Source organism: Corylus avellana, chromosome 6 (genome assembly GCF_965113065.1).
Source record: "Corylus avellana chromosome 6, dhCorAvel1.hap1.2, whole genome shotgun sequence".
Taxonomy (NCBI): domain Eukaryota; kingdom Viridiplantae; phylum Streptophyta; class Magnoliopsida; order Fagales; family Betulaceae; genus Corylus; species Corylus avellana.
In genome coordinates, this window is record NC_142495.1 from 15,724,691 (window position 1) to 15,750,247 (window position 25,557).

The 25,557-nt window shown below is 37.9% G+C and overlaps 1 protein-coding gene across 1 annotated transcript; it reads right to left on the reverse strand.

Annotated features, from left to right (window-relative positions):
- Positions 1-11,390: 11,390 nt before the first annotated feature.
- LOC132190770 (uncharacterized) lies at positions 11,391-12,142 on the reverse strand. Its single transcript, XM_059605820.2, has 2 exons — positions 11,870-12,142; positions 11,391-11,777 (listed from the first exon to the last, which is right to left on the reverse strand). The coding sequence occupies exons 1-2, from the start codon at positions 12,140-12,142 to the stop codon at positions 11,391-11,393; spliced, it is 660 nt and encodes a 219-aa protein (XP_059461803.2).
- Positions 12,143-25,557: the final 13,415 nt, after the last annotated feature.

Consider the following 25,557-nt stretch of genomic DNA (forward strand, 5'->3'; position numbering starts at 1 on the left):
CATAGGCCGGTGGTCGGTTTATGGGTGCAAGTGGTTGATGAGGAATAGGCCTTACTCGGATCCCATCGTCATCATGGGCATCATTGTCCCTGTGATTACGATTAGGACCTATGTGCATGCGCTCTATCATCTCCCGCATCTGGCGCATCTCCTGTTGCATCGTTTGCTGGATCTGTTGGAGCTCTTGGAATTCGGCTCTCCAAGGAGCCTCCCTGTCACGAGCAGCGTCGTTAAGGGAATCGTCACCGTTGCGCTGATTGGTCATGATCAGGATAAAGCCTGCTCTGATACCAACTGACGTAGCGGAAGACTAAGGTAACTAATCAAAGAGCAGCGTCTTTGATTCTGCAAGGAGAAGCGTCTTCGTCTTCTACCCAGAAAGATAAAAACAAGCCCGCAGGCTAAAAAAAGGATAAAACTCCGCAGAGTATTTGAGAGAGAATTCTCTGATTTTATAATAATTCAATTGATTGAGTTTTACATAATAGGCAAGCCTATTTATAGAAGAGAAATCCTTGGAGAAAAAGTAAACCTACTTCTAGTAGAGAAAGTAAATCTAATCTTAGTAGGAAAGTAAACATAATCCTAGTAGGGAAAGTAAACATAATTCTAATTAGGAAAAGTAAATATACTCCTAGTAGGGAAAGGATTAAAAGTAAACTATTTATTCTTGGGGGTGGGGACACACATGTCCTACATCACGTACACAAATGCGCAAAGCTCCAAACTTTGGGTTGATCTCGAGTGGGTGTCGGGTAGATTGTCGAGTGGCTGTCGGAGGTGGGTTCTACCTCTCTCAGGTCGCTTTCGCTCGTGAGTCAACAACGTCCTCCCCTCCCTCGTGCGTGCTTCGGGTTTTTTTTTTCACACTTTTCAGTTTTGTTTATTTGTTGTAGTAACTAAGTCTGGGTTGGGTTGGGTTGGGGGTTGGGTCAGTAGGGTTGGGGAGTGGGTCAGCTGGGTTAGGGCGTGGGTCAGCCGGGTTAGGGAGTGAGTGAGGGTGTAACCACTTGATGGGGGTATTTTGGGCACTAAACCGCATAAAGTGATCACGTGCGTCGCACGTGATCACTGTTCCGTCAGTCAAAGCCGCTTTGACTGACGGAATGCCTGAATTGCAAAAAATTGAAACTTTAGGGGGGTGGATTGCAAAAATTGAAACTTTGGAGGCGGAATTGCAAATTGCTGACAACTTTGGGGGGGGGGGGGTAAACTGTAATTTTTCCTTCTTTTGTTCATCCCATTTATATTATTTCTCATCTCTCACTCTAAAAACTTATTCCCGATGACTTATTATGTTGAAAAGGGGGCCTCACTTTCACTAGGAACTTTCTTATTTGTCGATCAGCACTAGGGGCAGAGACGAACGCACTCACAGCCCACCCTCGATTTTGTAATTTTTTTTATTAAATATGCTTTTAAAATTGCATTTGAGACAAAAAAAAAAAAAAAAAAAAAAAAAAGCTTGGCCCCGAGCTCAAAAGAAAGCAGTCCAACAAATGTTTGTTTGGCTTTGACCCATAAAAAACAGTCCAAAATTTTTAAAAATGCATTGGACCTCTCAAACCTAAATAAAATACTTTCTCTTTTGTTTTTCTTGTTTCCTTCTAGTTGCCAACGCCATTTTTAATCATAGATGATTTTAGGGATTTAGGAGAATATCAAGTTCCATTTTAATAAGTGATTGAATTGAAAATTGAAATATTTTAAGAAACACTTATTTTGTATATTTTTTTTTTAAATTTTTTTTTTGACATGTCCGCATAAAAGGGAAGAGATTCGAACTAGTGACCTCCGCTTTAAGAGGTGTGATTCTCAGCCGATTAAGCTATCCCTTAAGGATTTGCTTATGTTTTCTTAACACTAAATGGATACTAATTTTATTTTTTTATATGTTGATTTAATATTTAATATTAATATATTTATCATACATTTTTGGCCCCCCTACTTTAATATTTTTCTCATTTATACTTTAGCCCCTGTCAATAAATTTTTGGCCTCTTTTCCCTAGTTTCTTTATAACAAGAGGGGCCTCACCCCATCAAGAACGTACTTTATTCCTTGTTGGTCAACATTCATTACACATTCTCATCTCAACATTTTTAACTCATTCTCGTTTGAACATTAATGGCTTATTCACTTGCAAATTATCCATATGCATTATCATGTCATATTCTTAAAACCAAAAAATCTTTTGTTTCCATAATCATGCAATGTTCAACATCGTTTCTCAATGCAATTCTTAATACACTTCTAAATACATGTAAAAATCATCAAAAGTATAAAGTCATATTTATTCACAAAATATCCGGCTAATGTGATACATAATATTCATACTTTAAAATAAGTAAAAATATGTCATCTTCTCAATAAGTAATATACCTACAATTAGGGGTGGGTATCAGTTATACCGGTACTAGTAAAACTATTTTTGATAATTAACCAAAATTATTAGTTAATTCGGTTAATTAACTGATAACATTTCGATAAGAAAATATTCCGAAAATTTTGGTTAAAACGGTTAATCGGTTTATAACGGTTCAGATAATCACTTACCGTGGGCTTTTTTATTGGGCTATTACTTTTTAATTGGGCCAACAATTAATTGTTTTGGGGGCTCAATTTTTTTTTTTTTTTGGATAAAATAGCTTATTCAAGCCTTTTTATATTGATCAACTATCGTTTATATATATATTAAAAGATTTAAAAGATAATTTCATAATTATGAGCTTTTCTCGTAATTCAAAAATACACAACTCTATTTGCTACCCACATTTTCTCAAATGTCATATTTTAATATGTGAGTTAATATCACAATGTCATTATCAATACAAATACATTAATTTTTTTTTTTTGATAGAACAAATACATTAAATTAATAATGAGTTATGTTTATATATATATATATATATAAAATAACAAATGGTCCAGTTAACAAGTGTTGGGAATAAATTTACACTGCAGAGCTATTAATTAAATTGCAGGAGATACAATCCAAATGTCTATGGGGATAATGTGGGTCATAGAGTCACACTCAAAGTCTGAAGTTGGAAGAAGAGCCCAAGTCCAATTCCAGCTCTCAAGACTTTCAAGTCTATCTCAACTCTAGGAGAACCAATTGAAGTCTATCTCAACTTTAGGAGAACCAATTCAAATCTACCTCAACTCTTCAGCCTATAAATAGGTCCCTCCACCAAGGTATAAAACATTCTCTCTCATCTATTCAAGGAGGCAGAATTATTGAGCTTTGTTCATCAAATTGCTCTTATCCGAGGAATTGACATAGGCATCGGAGTATCCTGGCACAGTGGCCAGCGAATCTTTTGACGCTCTTATTATTTTGCAGCCATCAAGGAGCATCACAAGCGTATTCTAGATCTAGCACGCTCATGCCTCGAAGAACATGTAGCTCGCACCATACCGGAAACAGTTAGATAGAAAATTGCTCTAACAACATGAAACTTCAAGACTCTACAACCGACAGCTTAAAAGATATGATCCACCAAACATATCACACATGTTCTAATAAATTTCTCCAAAGCAAATTAACTAATTAACACAAGGAATGCTCAATGTCAGCAATATGGACTAAGCCAATCTCAACAAAACAAAACAAATTAATGAAAAACGCATTGACCCATGTCTTCAAAGAGAAGATCTCGACCAATTCTGACAACAAATAAGAGTTTCCACTATTTTCAGAGCCAAAGAACTCCGAAAATGATCTATGATGCGACCTCCGGTGCTAAACGCCGACTCAGAAGCAACATTAGTAATTGGCATTGCCAGGACATCTCGCGCTATCTCGGAAAGAACCAGACACTTTGCCGAATTTACCCTCCACCACATTAAAATATCAAAGGTATCACTTGGTGTCTCGACATCCTTCGTACAATATTCCTCTATCTCTGTCCGACACATCATCAAATTTTTGGACGCCCGAAAGGAATGGTAGTCCTTTAAAGCATCTTTCTTATTAGTATCCACACCCCCCTGAACTTATGCAATTATGCTCTTCATTTGATGACCTAGCCCCACTTCCCCCAACATTCTTAGCATAATGTTGATATAACTAGTCCAAGACACTCTTTAAGTTGTCAACAATGTTTTTTTTCTCTTTTGCTACACTCAAATTCTTCTGGAACCAATATTCCAAGACGGATATCTTGTAACGTGGATCAAGCATAGAAGCGACAAAGAACGAGGGGCTAATAGCCTCAAAGTCTCCCCAATGCTTATCATATTTCATTTTCATTTTCATTGCCATGGTACTCAATAAATAATCATCACTTTCACAACACTCCATCAAACAATTATAAACATTTTGGAGTATACTAAAATACAAGTTGGAAGTTGAGTACAAGAAACCCTAATACAAACATCCTAATATATAGGATTAGGGAAATTTGACAATGACCAAACTGCCCTCAAACAATACCAACTTACTAACCCTAATAACTCTTCTAATACTCCCCCTCAAGTTGGATCATATAAATCATATAAATCCAGCTTCAAAGAAACAAGCAAACAAAAAACACATATAAAAACATACTCCAACACTCCCCCTCAAGCTGGAACAGCTTGGAGCACACAATACAAAGAGTCAAAGGCCCATAAAAATAACAAAGAAAATTTCCTAAAACTTCTACACCGGTTGAAAAGTTGTCAAAAAATGTATTAGGCAGTCGGATCTCGCCGAAAAACACCGAGGCCGATTGGATCTTGCCGAAAAACAACAAGGACCAGTCGGAACCCATCGCAAAACACCAACGCCGGTCGGATCTAGCAGCAAAACACCAAGAGTAGATCGGATCTCACCGCATAACATCAAGGCCGGTCGGATCTCACCGCAAAACACAACAACCGGTCGAAAAGCACCGCAAAACACCAAGGCCAGTCGGACCTCACTGCAAAACACAAAGGCCGGTTGGATCTCGACAACTAACAACTATCACATTTCACATGATCAACCAACAAATCTTGCCGGAACTACTACTGCGGGAAAAAAGAAGAAAAAAGCCTTCGCCGGATACACACCAGAGACAGTCAAAACTGGCGTGAGACAGGCAGACCACGTCGGCAATACCAAAAACAGAAGCCAAACCAAACAGAAACCTTTGTCGGAGGCCTGCCGGAATTGTAGATTTTTTTTTTTTTTTTATGGCCATTGCAATACATTGGCCACCTTACACCAGCCACCATAGACGGCACAAAACATCACAGAAAATACTAGAAACTTTGAAAACTAGTAGGAAACACCACAAAAATCATCGTGAAAGTACACGGCAATCTTTTTTTTTTTTTTTTTCGATAACCACAGACAACATCTTTCAAGGCACTGCCTGTGTGGACTCTAAGCCCACATGGGCGGTGCTGCCATCAGAAGAATACTCACCAAAACAAAACAAAAAACAGTGAAAAACTAAGACTACAAAGGAACAAGTGATAAATGCCAAATATTCCATATTTGGACCCCTTGATTTACATTAGTTAATCCTTTAGTTGTGTCGTTATTTAATGTTTTGTGTTAGTTTTGTGTTTTTAGTATTTTGTAGATCATTGAAGAAAAACTACAGCTTTAAAGGAAAAAATGCAAAGTTTAGAAGAAAGCATACTTTGAGAAGACCTAGATAATGTGGTTAAGTTTAACCAAATCCAAGAAAAGATTAAATCAGATTAAAGATTAGATTGGATTAAAGTTCAGATTGGATAAAATTTCGGATTAGATTCAAATTCAGATGCTGCACATGTCTCAGTATTTTGACCATAACTTTCCACTCAAGTATCCTATTGAGGTGATTCAAGGGGCATTGGAAAGCTCACTCAAAATAATACAGTTCATTGTGAAATAGGATTTTCCTAATTCGGACGGTTACTATGCCAAAAATTTTTCGCAATAAAAGGACACAAATTTGGACGAATTCTATTCCGATTTCAGACTTCTATTTTGACTGGAAGACAAACCTCCGAATTGTCTAGGTTTAATTGGGCTTCTAGGACTTCCCTAAGCCTATAAATAGACTTCTTTGCATTCAAGAAAAGAGACACAATTCCAGAGACGAGTTTTGGGATACAATTTTGGAGACAATGTAATCCACAGCTTTTCTTTTAGTTTAGTTTTTCTTTAGGTTTAGGTTTTAGTTCATAGTTATGTGGAGCTAAATTCTCAACTAAGTTTGGGGATGAAGAACAACGTTACTTTTATGTAAGTTTTTATTATTCATTGAGTTTATTATTTCAATTGTTTTACTTCTAATCAATTGTGTGGAAGGATTCTTGGATATCTCTTGTGATTCAAGAATACATGTGATGATTTAAGATAACTTCACATGATTGATTGCTTGGTTTTTAACTCATAAAAATTGGATATTCCTTGTGATTTGTTCTACGGATACATCTGGTGTTTCAATTGAATTTGGATTCCTTTCGTGATTTGGTCAATGAATGGATACATGGGATGATTTTGATTAATTCTTTAAAGCATAGTAAAACATACATAAGATTTAAATTGTGAGAACTTCGGATTAATATTGATGAACATAGAGTATGTTGTTATGATTCGGTGAGTGTGAATTCTGCATCCTTAGTACCTTTATCTATTGATTTACTTAGTTTATTTATTTTATGTTTAGTCGTTTTAATTTTCAAAACTCAAAATTCAAAACCCTTTTGGAACTATGTTGGAATTTAATTAGTTTAGATATAAATTGCTCTTTCAAAAACACAATTCCCTGTGGGTTCGACCTCGCACTTGCAAAACATTATATTGCAAATGATTCGTGCACTTGTGAGTATTAAAATTTGCACAACAACAAGGATCTAAACCATAAAACTCTGATACCATGTTAAGAGTTTTGTAGTAAAGATTAAAGGGAGAAGAGGTGTCTGTTATATCATTCAGTTTATCATTAACCTAATACAAACATTCTAATATATAGGATTAGGGAAACATCACAATGACCAAACTACCCTCAAACCCTAATGACTTACTAACCCTAATAACCCTTCTAACCGTTAGCAAAAAACACTAAGTTCTTAAAAGATGGCAATGTGAAGTATTTTCAAGTCAGAGTAGGGTCATGGTGGTTCTTGACGAAATGTCAGATACTAGAACAAGGAAATCTCTAGAGATGTCTAGAGATGAGATGGTTGTATCAGATACACCATAGGTTACCATGTCGTAGTGGGAGGATTATCAAGGCACCTGATAGATTTATATTTTTGGGAGAACCTTATGAAGCTATCTCGAAAAGACCCGAATTGAATCTCAAAACCTACGAGGAAGCGGTTAATGATGTGGCTACGGACCGCTAGGTCAAGGATATGGAAGTGGGGTTGGAATCCATGTATTCCAACCAAGTTTGGGAACTTGTAGAGGCGCATAACAGCATTAAATTCATAAGGTGTAAATGGGACTACACGAGGAAGAGAGGGGTAGGCGGTAAGGTTGAGACCTTTAAGACAAGACTGGTTGCAAAAGAATTTACTCAGAAAGAAGGGATCGATCGCGAGGAAACCATTTTCCTGGTAGAAATCTATTTGGATTCTCTTATCCATTGTTGTTCATTATGATTAGGAAATTTAGATATAAACTCCTTAGGTCAACGCGCTTCGATTAAAAACTCCCTAGGTATTTTTTTTCAGAAATTTTGTCCCTAGGTCACTCGAAACTACTAGAAACTCCCTACCGTCAATTTTTGTTAACTGTCATTATTTTGAGTTAAACGAACCGTTTCACTTAAGTCCACCTCAGTCGAATTTTTGTATCCTATGTGTTCACATTGGACACGTAGGATATAAAACTCATCATTTTGGACCATCCAAAACGGTGAGTTTGGCTTAAACTTGAGGGCATCTTTTTTGAAACCCATCACTTGCACATGGTCAAAAAAAAAAGAACCTAGATACACCTTAAGCGCCAAACCCACTGACGCAGAACCCGCCGGCGACAGTACCCACCGGTTAAATCACTCATTCCGGTGTCACATTTTCGGCTAGGGTTCCGTCAAATCACAAGATTTTGAATCGAAAAATCTTGTTTCGACGAAGGTATTTTCCGGAATTTTTTTGTGGGTTTTGTTGATTGACTGAAATGGAAGCCTTTTATAGTAGTTTTTTGAATTTTTTTGTTGTATTGAAAGCTTTTAGTCGAAACCCCATCCCAAGCTTTTTTGTCGAACATCTGTCGGATTACTATATACACCTTTGAGAGCTTGTATTGGAATATTGTGTATAATTTATTACACTTTTGAGCCAACATTATTGTTGATTGGCAGTGGGTGTGGTCCACCTTGGTTGTGGTCCTGGAATGAGACGGTGGTTTTTTCGTGTACACTGGCAAGTTGGTCAAGGGGGATTTTTTCATCTGTATAACTATTTATTTTATTTTTTTGCTTCTCTACTCAAATGGTGGATTGCCGAGGACGTGAAAATAGGAATTGTTTGTGCATAGTTTACGCCTGTATCATCATTCTACAATTGAGCAGTATTATATACGTGGTTGGATGTTACGGCTAATTTCTTCTTATTGCATGTTTGATTACACTGCATATTTGCATGTTTGTAGGGAGCCGCCTATGCTCATATACCATCTCTAGCTACTACACTAACAACTTAGTATTGTTTAGATTACAAATTGAGCAGTACTATTTCTGCAAGGGAATCACATTTTAAACAATGTGATTATCTTTTGTTTAGGGTTTAGGGTACATTTTTTTTTCCCAGTATTGTTTAGATTACAAATTGAAGTGAGAATAATTTTTTGGCAAGCTTGATTTTTTTTTTTTTTCATGAGCTTGATTATTCTCTCACATGTCAGTTATATATTGTTAGGTTCATATTATAAGATGAACAGGAGGAAGAAAGATTTCGGGGAAGGAGACAATGAAAGCGAATTCTACGACGGGAAGATGAAAAAAGTTTGTGAATTTTATTTAGTGAAACCCATCTGGGAACTGTGATTACTTCTAATAATTGTGGGTTTCAATGTAGAATGAACAGTCAATGTCGTCGGCATCTATAACATCATCGGTCAAAGAGGATATGGAACCTGTGCAGTGTAGGTGTGGACTTACAAGCCCAATTATAACATCCACAACTATAAAAAAATCCTGGGAGGCGATTCTATGGGTGTGCTATGTATGACCGTAAAAAGGTATTTGAATTTGGATAATCTAATTTTAAGAAATAGTTATTACTTCGTGCTTGTTCGTAATTATCAAATTTTTTTTGTGTAATTACAGAAAGTTGGCAAATGTCGTATTTTCCAATGGTATGATGAAGAAACCTGTGCTTGCGAAAGGGAGGTCCTACCTGGGCTGTATAAACAAGTTCATTCCCTGAAAGGTGAAGTGTCATTACTTAGGGGCAAACTAAAGATCCAAACATATATGTTGGTTTTTTTGTTGGTGATTTGTGTACTGTTGATTTGTCTAAGGTTGATGGGGCATTGAGGCATGGGAAGGAGGCAATTAGATTATTATGAGTGGAATAGACTATCTATTTTGTTGTTGTCAAGGATATTGTTTACTGAGCTATGTTGTCCACAACAATATATGGTTATGGCTTCTATGTAACAACAATTTTCATGCATTGAAGGTTGGCTGATTACTTTTATGGAACAACTATTTCCATGCATTAGTTTTATTCGTATGCGGCAATTTATGATTATTTGTATGCTGCTCTTAAGTCTGAAATATTGAACCCTACAGTAGAATTTGCAGGTAGAATTAATTTTTTTCCGTCCACTAATACGATCCGGAATTGGTAATTGCCATGACTAAATTCCAAAATGTAATTCAATAACTAACAGTGCACGTTTAATGCTTCATGAACAACATTCAAGTTAACAAGCACATAAAGTCCCAAAATTAATCCCCCAATTGTTTTTTATATTACAAAAAAAAAAAAAAAAAAAAAAAGCCGACATATAACTTGATTATGAAATGGGTATGCGGGAAAAAGGCAAAAGGAAGAGATCTGGTAAGTGAGAAATGTGATCATTGCGTGGCACCACTTCCTCAGCTTCTTAGTACACGTGTAGCCCTACGTGTATTACCATGATGTGATGATTCCGCTGTTGCTTCCACCTATGGTTCATGTTGGGATCCAAAGAATGCGTTAACCAAAAAAAATAAAAAAATAAAAAAATCGGAAATCATTGTGAATATTACTTTCTTAAGCACAAGTATATGAGTTTTTTTAAGCATAAAAAATACTTGGATTTTACCTGTGACTGAGTAGCCCTACGTGTACGTACACTTGACTGTTATGACCCGTGGACTTCTGCTTCTGCCTGTGGTTCATGTTGGGATACAAAAAATGCGTTTAAAAAAAAAAAAGAAAAGGAAATCATTGTGAAATATGAGTTTTCTTAAGCACAAAAAAACTTGGATTTTACCTGTGACTAAGCAGCCCTACGTGTACGTACACTTGGCTGTGATGACCCGTGGGCTTCTGCTTCTGCCTGTGGTTCATGTTGGGATCCAAAAAATGCGTTAAAAAAATAAAAAAAATAAAAAAGAAGGAAATCATTGTGAAATATGAGTTTTCTTAAGCACAAAAAAACTTGGATTTTACCTGTGACTGAGTAGCCGTACATGTACGTACACTTGGCTGTGATGACCCGTGGGCTTCTGCTTCTGTGTGGGGTTGAGCTTGTGATCCCTACAATAATTTAACCAAACATTAAGACAAATACCAACAATAATTATTATATTACTTAAATAATAATTAAGTTAACAAATTTTGGAATATGAACCTTGTGTTGTAAAATGTCTTTGTTTTACCTGTGCTTGAACAGCATCTTTTTTCGGCTTATATTTCTTCCGTTTCCACCTCTTCCGGTCCGGATTCAAAGGTAAATGACAACGTTTGTAATTATGCCCTAAACCCCCACAATTTCCACATTTAACGATATATCCACTACGGGTTAGCTTGTAGGGGTTAGTCGGCTCATCTACAGCTTTTCACCTACTAATCTTTGGTCGACCAGGAGCCCTTCTAACGATAGGTCGCAGGATTTCATCGTATGGATCATCAGCTAGCCATGTCTGTGGACCTTCCATGCCATGAACTCGAGCTGCATATCCTTGCATGTACTTGTCCATCTTGTAATAATCATCCAAATAATCCTTCGGTTTTTGTTTATGCATGTAAATTGCAGCACAAGCATGTGAGCAAGGGATCCCACTCACCTACCATCTTCCACATGTGCATGTGTGATGATCTAACTGGACTAAACGTCGTGGCTCGTACATGTGCTCGATCTCAAACTCCAGCTCATTCTGCCACCGACTAATACAATTCCTTGCATCACTTTTTGACCTCTCCAATTTTTTCTGGATCTTTGGGCATATTGTGTAGTGCGTCGACCGGATTCCATTCCTTTTCTACTGGAAGCGTGCTATTATTTGCAGACGAATTTCTTCAAGCATAGTCAGTATAGGCTTAATCCTAGCTTCCTTAATCCACGCATTAAAACTCTCAGCCAAGTTGTTTAATAACATATCACTTTTGGTTTGGTAGCTGAAAGCATGTCTGGACCATGATGCCTTGGGTACACCACTAAGGTAATCGTGTGCACCTTTCTCCATTGATAATATCTTCTGCATGTAATGGTCAAACGCATAAACATTGGCTGCACGTGCAGCCCCCCACAACTCATCCTTCATAGCTTTCCCTATGTAGCCTTTTGCTTTGAGGTTCGCATCTAGGTGCCGAACACAAAAGCGATGCTCAGCATGTGGCAACACAACTTCAACTACAGTTCCAAGTCCCTACACACATAAATTTATGTTAAATTATATGTAATAACATAAAGAAATAAAATGACACAATAAGAACATAAATAGTATATTACACCAAATACCTTCTGTCTGTCAGACATTATAGTCCAACCAAGTCCGCCTTCTGGCCCGCATAAGTCCTCCAATAAAATGGTAATTAACCACTGCCATGAATCTCTTGTCTCTGCCTCGGCCACAGCAATTGCAATGGGGAATATGTCGTCGTTGCCATCCTTGCCTATGGCACAGAACAATTGCCCCCCATATTCCCCCTTCAGATGACAAGCATCTAAACAAATTATTGGCCGACAACCATGTCTGAACCCTTTCTTGCACGCATCAAGACAAATATACATTCTTTGAAAGAATGCTCAATCTCTATGTACGAAAGCACTACTACCAGGGTTGGTGCTGAGTATTGCCAGTGCGTATCTCCGTGTGAGGCGATATTGCTTAGAGTGGCTACCAAAAAGTTGATGCAATGACTCCCTCTTTGCCCTATAGCAACGATCAATAGGAACATTTATGTTAAGGTCTCTCTTCACCCTCTATTTCAATGCATATGGTGTCCACGTGGGATCATCCTTGAAGTCCTTCTTATAAGTACGAACAAGATACTCAACATCGCATCTGGAGTTTTCGTACTGATTACTACAAATATGAACTGGGTAGTAAGTCTTAATTTGAAAACAAGTCTTGGTAGCATCAGTAGAGGCATGAATCCTCCATGAGCAATGCTCTGCTTTATAGACTGCACTGACCCTACTCATGTCATTGTGCTTGTAGTTGTAATCAAACCCATTATGCATAGCATGCGTCTTTAATGCCATCTTGAAGGAATATGAATCTGCAAATTGATCCCCAAATTCAAACGTCATTGGAATCTTCAAGTCATGTTTTAGATTAAACTGTCTATACTGTTTCCTTTTTTTTTTCCAACCTCGCCAGCATCACTGTCTTGCAAACTTACAAGACCATCACTTTCATCATTAGATTCCTCATCCACAAAATTGGCTCCTTTATCACCTATGTTAATGTCAACTTTTTCCCACCATTTGGACGTCCCATCCTTCTCTTTATTGACCTCAGCAGCATCATAGAAAAGGTCCTCATCCTCGCCATCAGTTGCTTTGAAGTCAGTCAACAGCTCCTTAATGACTTCATCAATATCCTCTTCCACTTTCTTCTTCTGTGGCCTCCCACCTCGTCCTTCTTTTGTTGTACCGGTTTTGGGCACGATGTCTGCACCAACATTAAGATTGTCTTCCTCGTCCTGCAAAATAGGTTGAGCAACCCGTGTTCTTCTTCTGCATACTGAAAAAAATATATAAATAAAATAAAATAAAAAACCAAAAACAAAAGGATCAACAACCACAACAATTCACAAATGATTAATTATATTACAACACAATATAATAAATGTGACAACATAAAGTTAGTTGCTGGTGAATATTATTTCTAAACAAAAAAAAAAAACTAATAAGAGTCCAACTCAATTTGTATGTACCTCCTCGGCTGGTGGTCGGTTGCTTGCTTGCTTTCTTGGATGGCATAACAGAACGGGCAGCCTTAGTTTTAACTCGTGGGCTTTTGAAATGTCTTGATTGAGAATTTTCACATTCTCTAGCTTGTCCTTGTACATCTCCATCCTCACGTGCAGCATTAGGTATGTCCTCCATCCCTAAAAGAAACAGTCAAATTTGTTGATAGTCATTCGGGGAGGGAAGGCTAAGTGCTCTCATGGTATATTATTTGAAAAAAATAAACAAATAAGAAATGAGTATACTACCTTCAGCCCTAGGTATTTCATCCACCCCACCACCACCTTCTCCATCTCCATCATGACGGGCAGCCCTAGGTATCTTACCTGCCCCGCCACCACCTTCTCCATGTTGTCCTTCAAGAGCTTCAAGAAATAAATGCTCTTCTACCGTTATAGCATTGTCCACCATATGTTCAACATATAAATGAACATCTTCTGATTTGTAATCAGACACAATGTTTGCAAAATCTACAACGTCTGCATCACTATTTAAATATATCACTTTATTATGTGGACTGTCACCGACGTTATACCAACATCTAACATCGCTTATGTATCCTAATTCCTAAGTCACGAACCAACTCTTTGACTTCCCACATACTGAAATAGTCAACACCATAGGCTTCCACTTCATGGACATCGCCACCAACGTATTTAAATAGGGTATGGGTCATTATCCCACCGTGGTGCATGATTATATTGACAGCCATATCTGTAAACATATAAAAGAGTATAAGAAAAAAAATATTTGTCCATACAAGAAAACACGAAAAACAATAATATCTATCTATTGCATGAAATGAAATGATCCAATATATATATATTCAGACTAAGAATTATACGTGCATGTTTTGGACTCAAGATGCCCAAGTTAAGTAGATTTTGGATGTTAGGTTGACATAGTTGACAACCATTCATTTGGGAAAAAAGGACAGAACATAATAGTAATAATAAACATATACTTTTGCACATGCATGTTATATGTGCCAAGTGCATTTTTCGCCCATTGTTATATGTCAAAAGATCAACAAATGCATACAATACAGTCATAAATATGTCCAATGAAACTATTACACAAAAATTACATTTCCAAAAGAGAGTATGTTTATAGTCAAAACATTGTATGGATCTTCGTATAGACATTACACAAGCATCAACCCAAGTCGTCCATTTGGGATAGATTTATTATTTTGGATTATGGGGATCTCATTTTGTGTTGAGATGGATACATTTGACTAATTGTATCTTATGAGGGTTTCGGCATTGCTTATGTACCTCTTGGATTCTCCTCTTCACATGGCCTAGTAATTATGCAGTTTATTATTACATATTACATATTATGCAGTTTATTACACACCGGTATTATACAGGGAAAGCCCCACTCAAATTAAAATAACAGATAAATTAAACACCAAATTTGACTTCTCAAAATTCAGAACATCCATACCCTTCTAGAATGAGCACAGTGAGTTGTATATTGAGCATGGTAAGTTGTACATTAAATGGAAATTAAGCCCTACAAAAAAATTGATAGAATGCCTTCTGCCGAACACGACAAAACAATAATAAACCAACTTGCTAGTGCACACGAAAAAACCACTGTCTCATTCCCGGACCACAACCAAGGTGGATCACACCCACTGCCAATCAACAATAATGTTGGCTCAAAAGTGCAATAAATTATACACAATATTCCAATACAAGCTCTCAAAGGTGTATAAAGTAATCCGACAGATGTTTGACAAAAAAGCTTGGGGATGGGGTTTCAACCAAAAGCTTCCAACACAACAAAAAAAAAATCAAAAAACTACTATAAAAGGCTTCCATTTCAGTCAATCGACAAAACCCACCAAGAAATTCCAGAAAATACCTTCGTTGAACCAAGATTTTTTGATTCAAAATCTTGTGATTTGACAGAAACCTAGCCGGAAAAGTGACACCGGAATGAGTGATTTAACCGGTGGGTACTGTCGCCGGTGGGTACTGTCGCTGATGGCCTCTGTCGCCGGTGGGTTCTGTCGCCAGTGGTTCTGCGTCGGTGGGTGGGCGCTTGAGGTGTATTGGGTACTTTTTTTTTTTGACCATATGAAACATGAGGGTTTCAAAAAAGAAGCCCTCAAGTTTAAGCCAAACTCACCGTTTTGGATGGTCCAAAACGGTGAGTTTTATATCCTACGTGTCCAATGTGAACACGTAGGATACAAAAATTCGACTGAGGTGGACTTAAGTGAAACGGTTCGTTTAACTCAAATAATGACAGTTCACAAAAATTGACGGTAGGGAGTTTCTAGTAGTTTCGAGTGACCTAAGGACTAAATTTCCGAAAAAAAATACCTAGGGAGTTTTTAATCAAAGCGCGTTGACCTAAGGAGTTTATATCTAAATTCCCTTATGATTATAAGATTTGGTAGATGGACGTCAAGACAACCGTTCTGAACAATCATCTTGAGGAGGACATCTATATGATGTGGCCAAACAGTTTTATAGAACAAAGAGCATATGATATGCAAGCTACGTAAGTCCATTTATGCGGCCAAGGTTTTGATCAAATCATTTGGTTTTGATCAAAACCTTTTTGAACCATGTGTATATAAAAGATGTCAAGATAAAGTGGTGACATTCCTAGTGCTATATGTTGATGATATCCTACTCATTGGGAATGATGTGGGAGTACTATCAGTAGAGATCTGGTTATCTAATCACTTTGGTATGGAGGACTTGGGAGAAGCAACCTACATCGTAAGAATTAGGCTTTGGTGAGATAATAATAATAATAATAATAATAATAATAATAATAATAATAATAAAAAGAGGATGTTATGCTTATCCCTAGTTGCATATATAGACAAAATTTTGTCTAAATTTAGCATATAAGACTCTAAGAAGGGATTACTTCCTTTGAAGCATGGAGTTCTTTCAGAGAGCAGTATCCTAAGACACCTCAAGAGGAAGAGTTGATCAATGCAGTTCTTTATGCTTCAGCAATAGGAAGCCGTACATATGCCATGCTATGTACTAGACTAGGTATTTGCTTTATAGTCACATGGTTAGCAGGTATCAATCAAATCCTAAACCATTTCATTGGATAGCGGCTAAGCATATAGTATCTTTGGGAAAACGATGGATTATATGTTTGACTGCCATAGTGAGGATTTGACACCCACTGGCTATACAAATTCTAAATTCTCGTTGGATCATGATTCCCGAAGATCCACTTCAAGGTATGCATGGTTGAGGTAGGATCACATTGGGTATGCGGGTTCAGCCCACCAACATCAACTAACATAATCACTAGAGACGAACCAAACCCATCAAAACGAAAAACACCCTCCAACGTGGCCTCCGACAACACGTCATACGAAAATAGCCTCGAGAACCCAGCAACGAGCGATGCACTAATCATCGACACTGCCTCAGCGAACAGGCTAGCATCCATCTTCGACAGCCTATCAACCTTGGACTTACGATTGTAAAACTTCAAGGGCTTAGGCAAGGACTGGAGAATATCCCAATATGTTGACGATATCGGGGAATCTAAGACACCCGAAAAGCACTGCCTCGGCAAAGCAGAAAACTAGGCAACGAGCTTTATGGTTGACCTTGGAGGGAACAAGAAGGAACTACCGGCATTAGCTAGGCACTACAAAAAAGAAAAAAAAAAAAAAAACCCATCTTCAGACACGGTTGTTGGTAGTAGAACCACCTCTAGAAAAGCAGCTAGGACCATAACCACTGTAACATCCTCATATTTCTCTTCTTTTATCTTGTAGATAAACACGAATGTTACGCTGAAATAATCTCATATAGCGGAAAAACTGTAATTATCAATACAAAAAAATACTGTTAAAATACTTTTCTTTATACAAAAATACCCAAAGCTATGTCGTACAAGGCATTTATACAAATCTATCCGACAGTCTAAACTCTAGACAAAACTTAACCAACTTGGAATCTCTGTACATCTCAATATGAATCTCTAATCACAACTGCATAATTACCTTGATTTTCCATTCCTGCAAGCACTACAAAAAACTGTGAAGTAGTGAGTCAATTGATTTCCGACAATATAAATCATTGTTGAATCATATATAGCAAAATGCTAAACAAGTTATAAAACCACAAAAATCCGTATTATTGGATATCAATATCATACTCAGTAAGTAAGAATACTTACAGTGGATTACATGAATGGATCATCGAAGGTAATTACTTGAAACCCGTTCTGCTGCAGTTGGTCCATACCCATAACAATCCCTTCACTGACTTTCTCTCTCTCTCTCTCTCTCGCCTAAACTCTCTTTCTTCCTCTTCAGCTCTCTGTCTTAAATTTCCCATCTCACTCTCGGTTTCTCTTGTGTTCTTTCTTTCTTGTAGCGCTTGGTCTCGCCCTTTCTCTCTCTGTTCTGAGTAAACACTCTTAGAAAGAAGAAAGACCGAGTAAAAAGCGGAAGAAGGAAGAATATATGCAAGAGATGGGAGAGGAGATGAGTGGTGAAAATTGTGAAGGAGAAGAGCTCTATTTATAGGAGAAAATCAAACACTATTCTACCTTCAATTTACAATTATACCCTCATTTTACTATTTCACCAACCCTATACTATTTCACCAACCCTATACTATTCTACCAACCCTATACTATTCTACCTATACTATTCTACCTTCTTATTCTACCATCCTTATACCTACCATTTACTATCCTATTATTTCACCAATTACCATTCTCTAATTATCACTCTCATAAATTTCCCAAGAATTAATATCATTGCCTAATATGAATATTAAAATAATCATAGCATAAATTTAATATCTCTAAAATAAGACTTTAAAAATCTGGGGTGCTACAATCTTCCCTCCTTATTAGAATTTCGTCCTCGAAATTAAAGCCCATAAATTACCACCTATCTTCAAATTGAGCAACCCAAATTAAAAACAAATCATACTTGAACCATAACTTACTCAAGTTACTATAAAAAAATTTTAAATTCAATCTGTTCATAAATAAATATCATAACATATTCCATACCCAGGCGATGTGAGACTCTACAAGCACTCTTCTTGGGCACCAGTGTCACCGTTGGCAATCCTCAGGGAATTTCTTCATTCTCGGCCCTTAACTTTTGGCCCTTATACATTTCATTGTGTCTTAACTGACACCATTATAATATAACCCACTTTTGGCATCACCAACGTGTGTCCACTAGCGACCCTCATAGGCTTGTGCACACTCCCACCATCTCAGGCTGGTAATGTTTTGATACCATTTTGTAACATCCCAGGGAAAAGCGCTAGCCACATCTGCGCTATTACCCCAAAAGGACTAGTCAATTTGGAGCTTCCCTAGAATTCATTATAAAGCCCAGTTTCACCTAGTAACTAGGCAATGTGGGACTTAGCACCCATGACTATCTCTATAAACTACCCACTCAATGTGGGCTTCTTCTCATCTTCCCAATATGGGCCTCTTAAACTCCTGACGTCCTCGTCAGGTCCACGTCATGCAGTGCTTCAATACCACATGACCTGGCGTTACTAGGTGGCTCTGATACCATTTCTGTAACATCCTCATATTTCTCTTCTTTTATCTTGTAGATAAACACGAATGTTACGCTGAAATAATCTCATATAGCGGAAAAACTGTAATTATCAATACAAAAAAATACTGTTAAAATACTTTTCTTTATACAAAAATACCCAAAGCTATGTCGTACAAGGCATTTATACAAATCTATCCGACAGTCTAAACTCTAGACAAAACTTAACCAACTTGGAATCTCTGTACATCTCAATATGAATCTCTAATCACAACTGCATAATTACCTTGATTTTCCATTCCTGCAAGCACTACAAAAAACTGTGAAGTAGTGAGTCAATTGATTTCCGACAATATAAATCATTGTTGAATCATATATAGCAAAATGCTAAACAAGTTATAAAACCACAAAAATCCGTATTATTGGATATCAATATCATACTCAGTAAGTAAGAATACTTACAGTGGATTACATGAATGGATCATCGAAGGTAATTACTTGAAACCCGTTCTGCTGCAGTTGGTCCATACCCATAACAATCCCTTCACTGACTTTCTCTCTCTCTCTCTCTCTCGCCTAAACTCTCTTTCTTCCTCTTCAGCTCTCTGTCTTAAATTTCCCATCTCACTCTCGGTTTCTCTTGTGTTCTTTCTTTCTTGTAGCGCTTGGTCTCGCCCTTTCTCTCTCTGTTCTGAGTAAACACTCTTAGAAAGAAGAAAGACCGAGTAAAAAGCGGAAGAAGGAAGAATATATGCAAGAGATGGGAGAGGAGATGAGTGGTGAAAATTGTGAAGGAGAAGAGCTCTATTTATAGGAGAAAATCAAACACTATTCTACCTTCAATTTACAATTATACCCTCATTTTACTATTTCACCAACCCTATACTATTTCACCAACCCTATACTATTCTACCAACCCTATACTATTCTACCTATACTATTCTACCTTCTTATTCTACCATCCTTATACCTACCATTTACTATCCTATTATTTCACCAATTACCATTCTCTAATTATCACTCTCATAAATTTCCCAAGAATTAATATCATTGCCTAATATGAATATTAAAATAATCATAGCATAAATTTAATATCTCTAAAATAAGACTTTAAAAATCTGGGGTGCTACAACCACCTCCAGCTTAGCAAAAACTGAGTTGAGAGAGCTCAGGCCCCTGCAATCAAACCCAAATAGGACCCAATCCAACAACCAGCACCCAAACCTGAATGAGACCCGATCTTGGAGGACTAGATCTTGGACTAGTACTTGGGCTTGGGCTTGGGCTTGGGCTTGCACTTGGAAGCCCAACGCAAGGTGTTTCTCTTATGTTGTCTAACAAGCTTAGGCTTCTAAAAATGCCCAAAGACCTTCAATCCTTCCAAAACATCGTGCTGGAAGGCAATGAACTAGAGCAAAACCCTAGCAGGACGCGCCTACATGCGTCGCCACTAGAGGAGAGAGAGTGAGGGAGGCAAGAGAATGGAGGAGTATTATGGGGTGGTATCAATTGCTTATATTTTGGGGTAGTATTTTGACATGTAAGGAAGCTTATGAATAGTCAAAATAAATATTAGTATGCAATTACAACTTTTTAGTGAAATAAGTTGTAATTAATAGTAACCTAGAACAAGTCATGGAGATAACAAGTGTCCTAAACCCATTAGAGCTACTATTTATTTTCCTATTAGGTCTCTCCTCAAGCAAATTTTTGGGTTGGTCAAGATTGCATAAGAGTTCTACTCCATATAGGGGCAGAACACCAAGTACTTGTGCTGACCGAATTCCTAGTGTCCTACGGACTTGTTCTCCAAGTTTAGGACTAGGTAAAAAGGTGTATATAAGGACGTGCTATGCAACAGAGCCCACACTCTAGACCACACAATTGGAATTGAGAATAAGATCAAAAGGTCTCGAGAGAAACCCTAGTCCTAGCCGTGCATCACCAAGAGAAAACCCTAGCCGCCAACAACAAGATATGCGATCAGAGCTTCTTCTCTTCCATGTTGTTTTGAAAAATATGGTGCTATGTTTACATGGAGCTCATTCCTTGCAAATCTTCTGTTGTTTCTGATGTGATTATTTCACATATATGTTCCCCATACATACAACAACACAATATGTTCTTTGATCTCATAACGATTGGAAGAAATTGTACCATTAATAATCAAAGAATTGGAGTTATTTCTTCCATCCGAACTGGTCCCTCGGTGGAAAAACTTTGTTCACTTATTACCCTCTCTCAACCACAACGCCCTCCACTTTTGCCTCGAACTAACCTCCTCCAATTAAGTAGTCCTCTCCAAATCACTAATCGCTTTAGCCTTCCTCAATTTCTCCACATCACATAAAGCTCTCTCTTCGTCAATAACATTAACTCCATCTCAATTGCAATATGAAGATGCAATAAGGGAGTTCCACGTGTCATTGGCAAGGCACATAACCCTTTTCTTCTTTTTTATTTTTTGATAAGTAATGTTGTATATATCAAAAAGCATAAGGCGTCCCTAAGTACACAAGAAGTATACACAGGAAAACCTACAAGCCCACAAAAAAGACCCCTAAAAAAAGAACCCTGAAGCCCAAAAAATCATGAGTCCTCAAAACAGAACCCCGAAACCCAAAAAAACCCTATCCTCACAATGCAAACAAAAACCCACAAGCTACCCTGCCTAAGTGATACCAGATAGAAACGGAGATGGAAAACAAGTACACAAATTCACGCTCAAATGACAGATAAAAGTTCACCACCCAAGAGATAACACCAAAGGGATATAGAATATCACCACCCAAAGGATTATAACAAGGGATACAGAACTAGAACACTTACCACTCTAAGGCTCACACCAAAGAGATACAGAGATACAAGAAGAACTCACCTCTCAAAAGCCAAAGGCTAGTTTTTTAACACAATACTCTAGTCTGACCTACACTTGCACACACAAGTAGTATATAAGCTTAGAACAACCCTCTAAGCATAGAATAAGCATCTAATGAAGTTAAACAAGAAATAATGGCAGAAAACAATCATTAATTCGTGGGGCAGCAGACAAGGGGACAAACAGCCACCTTAATGCATATTCCCGAGAAGGTTGACCACTCCACTTCAAACGGTCATAACTTTTGGCACGCAACTCCAAATGATTTGAAACCTTTTTAGCTGGAAAGATAAGATTCTGAACTTCAAGTTAGACCTAGGCATGTGTTCGAAATGATGAAGTAATGGATGGCTATGATGTTTTTGAACTCACTAGAACTCTCTAGACTACATCAGATTTCTTCAATTTGGACCTTGACATTCAATTGGGCTTGTGGACTTATTTGGACTGAAGCTTGGAAAATTGTTAACGGACTCTTGTTGGACACACCCGTGTCATACTCCCCTGGTTGATGAGGACTTGCCCTCAAGTCCGTGGTCTCTTCGATTTCTTCATATGGTGTTAAGTCACATACATTGAAAGTAGCAGATACACCATACTCTCCAGGGAGCTCAATCTTGTAAGCATTTTCTCCAATGCGTTGGAGCACTTTGAAAGGACCATTTGCTCGTGGTAGGAGCTTAGACCGCCGTTTTGCTGGAAAACGTTCTTTTCGAAGATGAATCCATACCAAATCTCCTTCTTTGAAAACCATTGGCTTTCTATGCTTATTGGCCTGTGTTCGATACTTCTCATTTTGCTTCTCAATATGACCTCGAATCTGCTCATGCAACTTCTTGATTCCCTTGGCTCGTTCATCAGCATCGCCACTAAATTGAATGGTTGTAGGAATTGGGGCCAAATCAATAGGGCTAATGGGGTTTAGGCCATAGACAGCTTCAAAAGGACTACAACTAGTGGTTTGACTAGTAGACCTATTATAGGCAAATTCAGCTTGGGCAAGGAGGAGATCCCATTGACGGATTTTCTTTCCCACAAAAATCCTCAAGAGGTTTCCCAAACTTCGATTAACAACTTCTGTTTGACCATTTGTTTAGGGGTGGTATGCAAAAATGACCAACAAACTTGGAATCACGATCGAAAGTAATCGTTATGGGAATGCCATGAAGCTTGACTATCTCCCTAAAATACAAATCTGCAACATGAGATGCATCAAGAGTTTTGTTGCAAGGGACAAAATGGGCCATCTTTGAGAATCAATCAACCACCACCATAATGGAATCTTTGTTCCTTTGGGTCTTGGGTAAACCCACAACAAAGTCAAGACTAATATCATCCCATGGGGCATTTGGAACAGGCAATGGGATATATAGTCCGGTGTTCTATTTGCGACTCTTTGCAAGGTGGCAAATTCGACATTGCTTCATGTGTCGCACATCTCGTACAATCTTGGGCCAAATGAAATTCTCCTGCACAAGAGATAAAGTTTTGTCTAAGCCAAAATGACCAGCAAGACCTCCTCCATGGGCTTCTTTGATAATGGCTTCTCTTAATAACCATTGGGGAATGCATAAATGGTTGTTTTTGAAAAGAAAACCATCTTGCAGCAAGAAATGGTTGTTAGGACCATTAGAACATTCCTTCAAAGCACAACAAAAATCAAGATCATCTTTGTAAAGTTGCTTGACAACTTCAAAACCCACAACCTGCACTTGCATGGTATTAAGTAAAGAGTGTCTTCGACTTAAAGTATCAGCTACTTGATTGGGCTTACCTGCCTTGTGCTTGATTGAGAATGAAAAAGCTTGCAAAAACTCACTCCATTTCGCATGTCGTGTGTTGAGCTTCTGCTGGCTGTTCAAGTACTTCAAAGCTTCATGGTTAGAATGAAGTATAAATTCTTTGGAGAGTAGATAATGACTCCAATGCTCCAAGGCACGAACAAGGGCATAGAATTCTTTGTCATAGGAGGAATACTTCTTTCGGGAGTCATTGAGCTTTTCACTGAAAAATGCAATTGGCTTGCCTTCTTGGCTGAGAACACCACCAATTCCCAAATTAGAAGCATCGCAATCAATTTCAAACACTTTGGAGAAATTTGGAAGCACAAGGATTGGTGCCTCCGTTACTTTCTGCTTGAGAAGTTCAAAGCTCTTTTGGGCTTCTTCCGCCCACTTAAACGTTCCTCCCTTAAGGCATTTTGTGATGGGAGCAATAATGGTGCTGAAGCCTTTGATGAAACGCCGGTAGAATGATGAAAATCCATGAAAGCTTCTAATGCCATGAAGGGACATGGGAATAGGTCAGCTGGTGATTGCCTCAATTTTGCTGGGATCCATCATGATTCCTTCCTTAGAAACAACATAGCCTAAGAACACTAGGCTATTTGTGAAGAAACGACAATTCTTCAAGTTGACATACAACTTCTGCTCTCGTAGAGTTTGAAAAACTTGTTAAAGGTGCTCCAAATGCTGTTCTGGAGATTTGCTGTAAACTAAGATATCATCAAAGTAAACAACAACAAATTTTCCCATAAAAGGTTTAAAAACATGATTCATGAGACGCATAAATGTACTAGGAGCATTAGAGAGTCCAAATGGCATGACCATCCATTCATAAAGACCATCTATAGTTTTAAAAGTTGTCTTCCATTCATCACCATCTCTCATGCGAATTTGATGGTATCCGCTACGAAGATCCAAGTTGGAGAAGATTGTGGATCCAAGAAGCTGATCAAGGAGGTCATCTAGCCACAGAATGGGAAAACGATACCTGATGGTGATCTTGTTCATAGCCCTATTGTCGATGCACATACGCCAAGAACCATCCTTCTTTGGTACTAGAAGTACTGGAATAGCACATGGATTCATGCTTTCTCTTACAAGGCCTTTGATGATCAATTCATCAACTTGTCTCTACAACTCTTCATGCTCTCTTGGATTCATTCGATAGGCTGCCTTGTTAGGTAGAACGGAACCTGGAACAAGGTCAATGTGGTGATGTATGTCTCTCATGGGTGGAAGACCCAGTGGAAGCTCTTCAGGAATAATATCAGGAAATTTCTCAAGAACTGGTTGTAAGATAAGAAGAATTTCAATTGGATCATTCTTTTCAACTACCACTAGAGCATAGCCTTCCCCACATTCTGTTAATGCTCTCTCAACTTCACATATAGAAAGTAGATTATTACCCTCCCCTTTAGAAGGTTTAGGTGTAGTCAACATTCTTAATGGAGCTAAGGTAATTTTGGTGCCATATTTTTCAAAAGAATAAGTGCTTTTGAAATCATCATGAAAAGTTCTTCTATCAAACTGCCATGGTCTACCAAGTAATATATGACATGCATCCATAGGAACAACATCTCACAAAACTTCATCTTTGTAATTCTTCCCAATAGGGAATTGAACTAAGCATTTCTTTGTTACCTCGATATCATTGCCCTTTTTAAGCCATTGAAGCTTGTAAGGATGGGAATGAGGCTCTGTTTTCAGGTTGAGTTTCTCCACCATGGTTGTAAACACCACATTCTAACAACTTCCCCCATCAATGATGACATTACACACCTTGCCACTAGAGGTGCACTTGGTGTGGAAAATGTTGTTCCGAAGCCAATCTTCTTCTGCGTAGGTGGATTTCAAGATCCTGTGAATTAAAAGAGACTCCCCTTGATCCGCTTATGTCAAGTCTTCCTTAGACTCTTCATCAACTGGTTCATCCTCATCATCTTCCAAGTCTTCCTCAACAAGTGAGATTATCTTGTGATTTGGACAATCAGAAGCAATATGTCCAAAACCATGACTTTTAAAGCATTTTCTACTT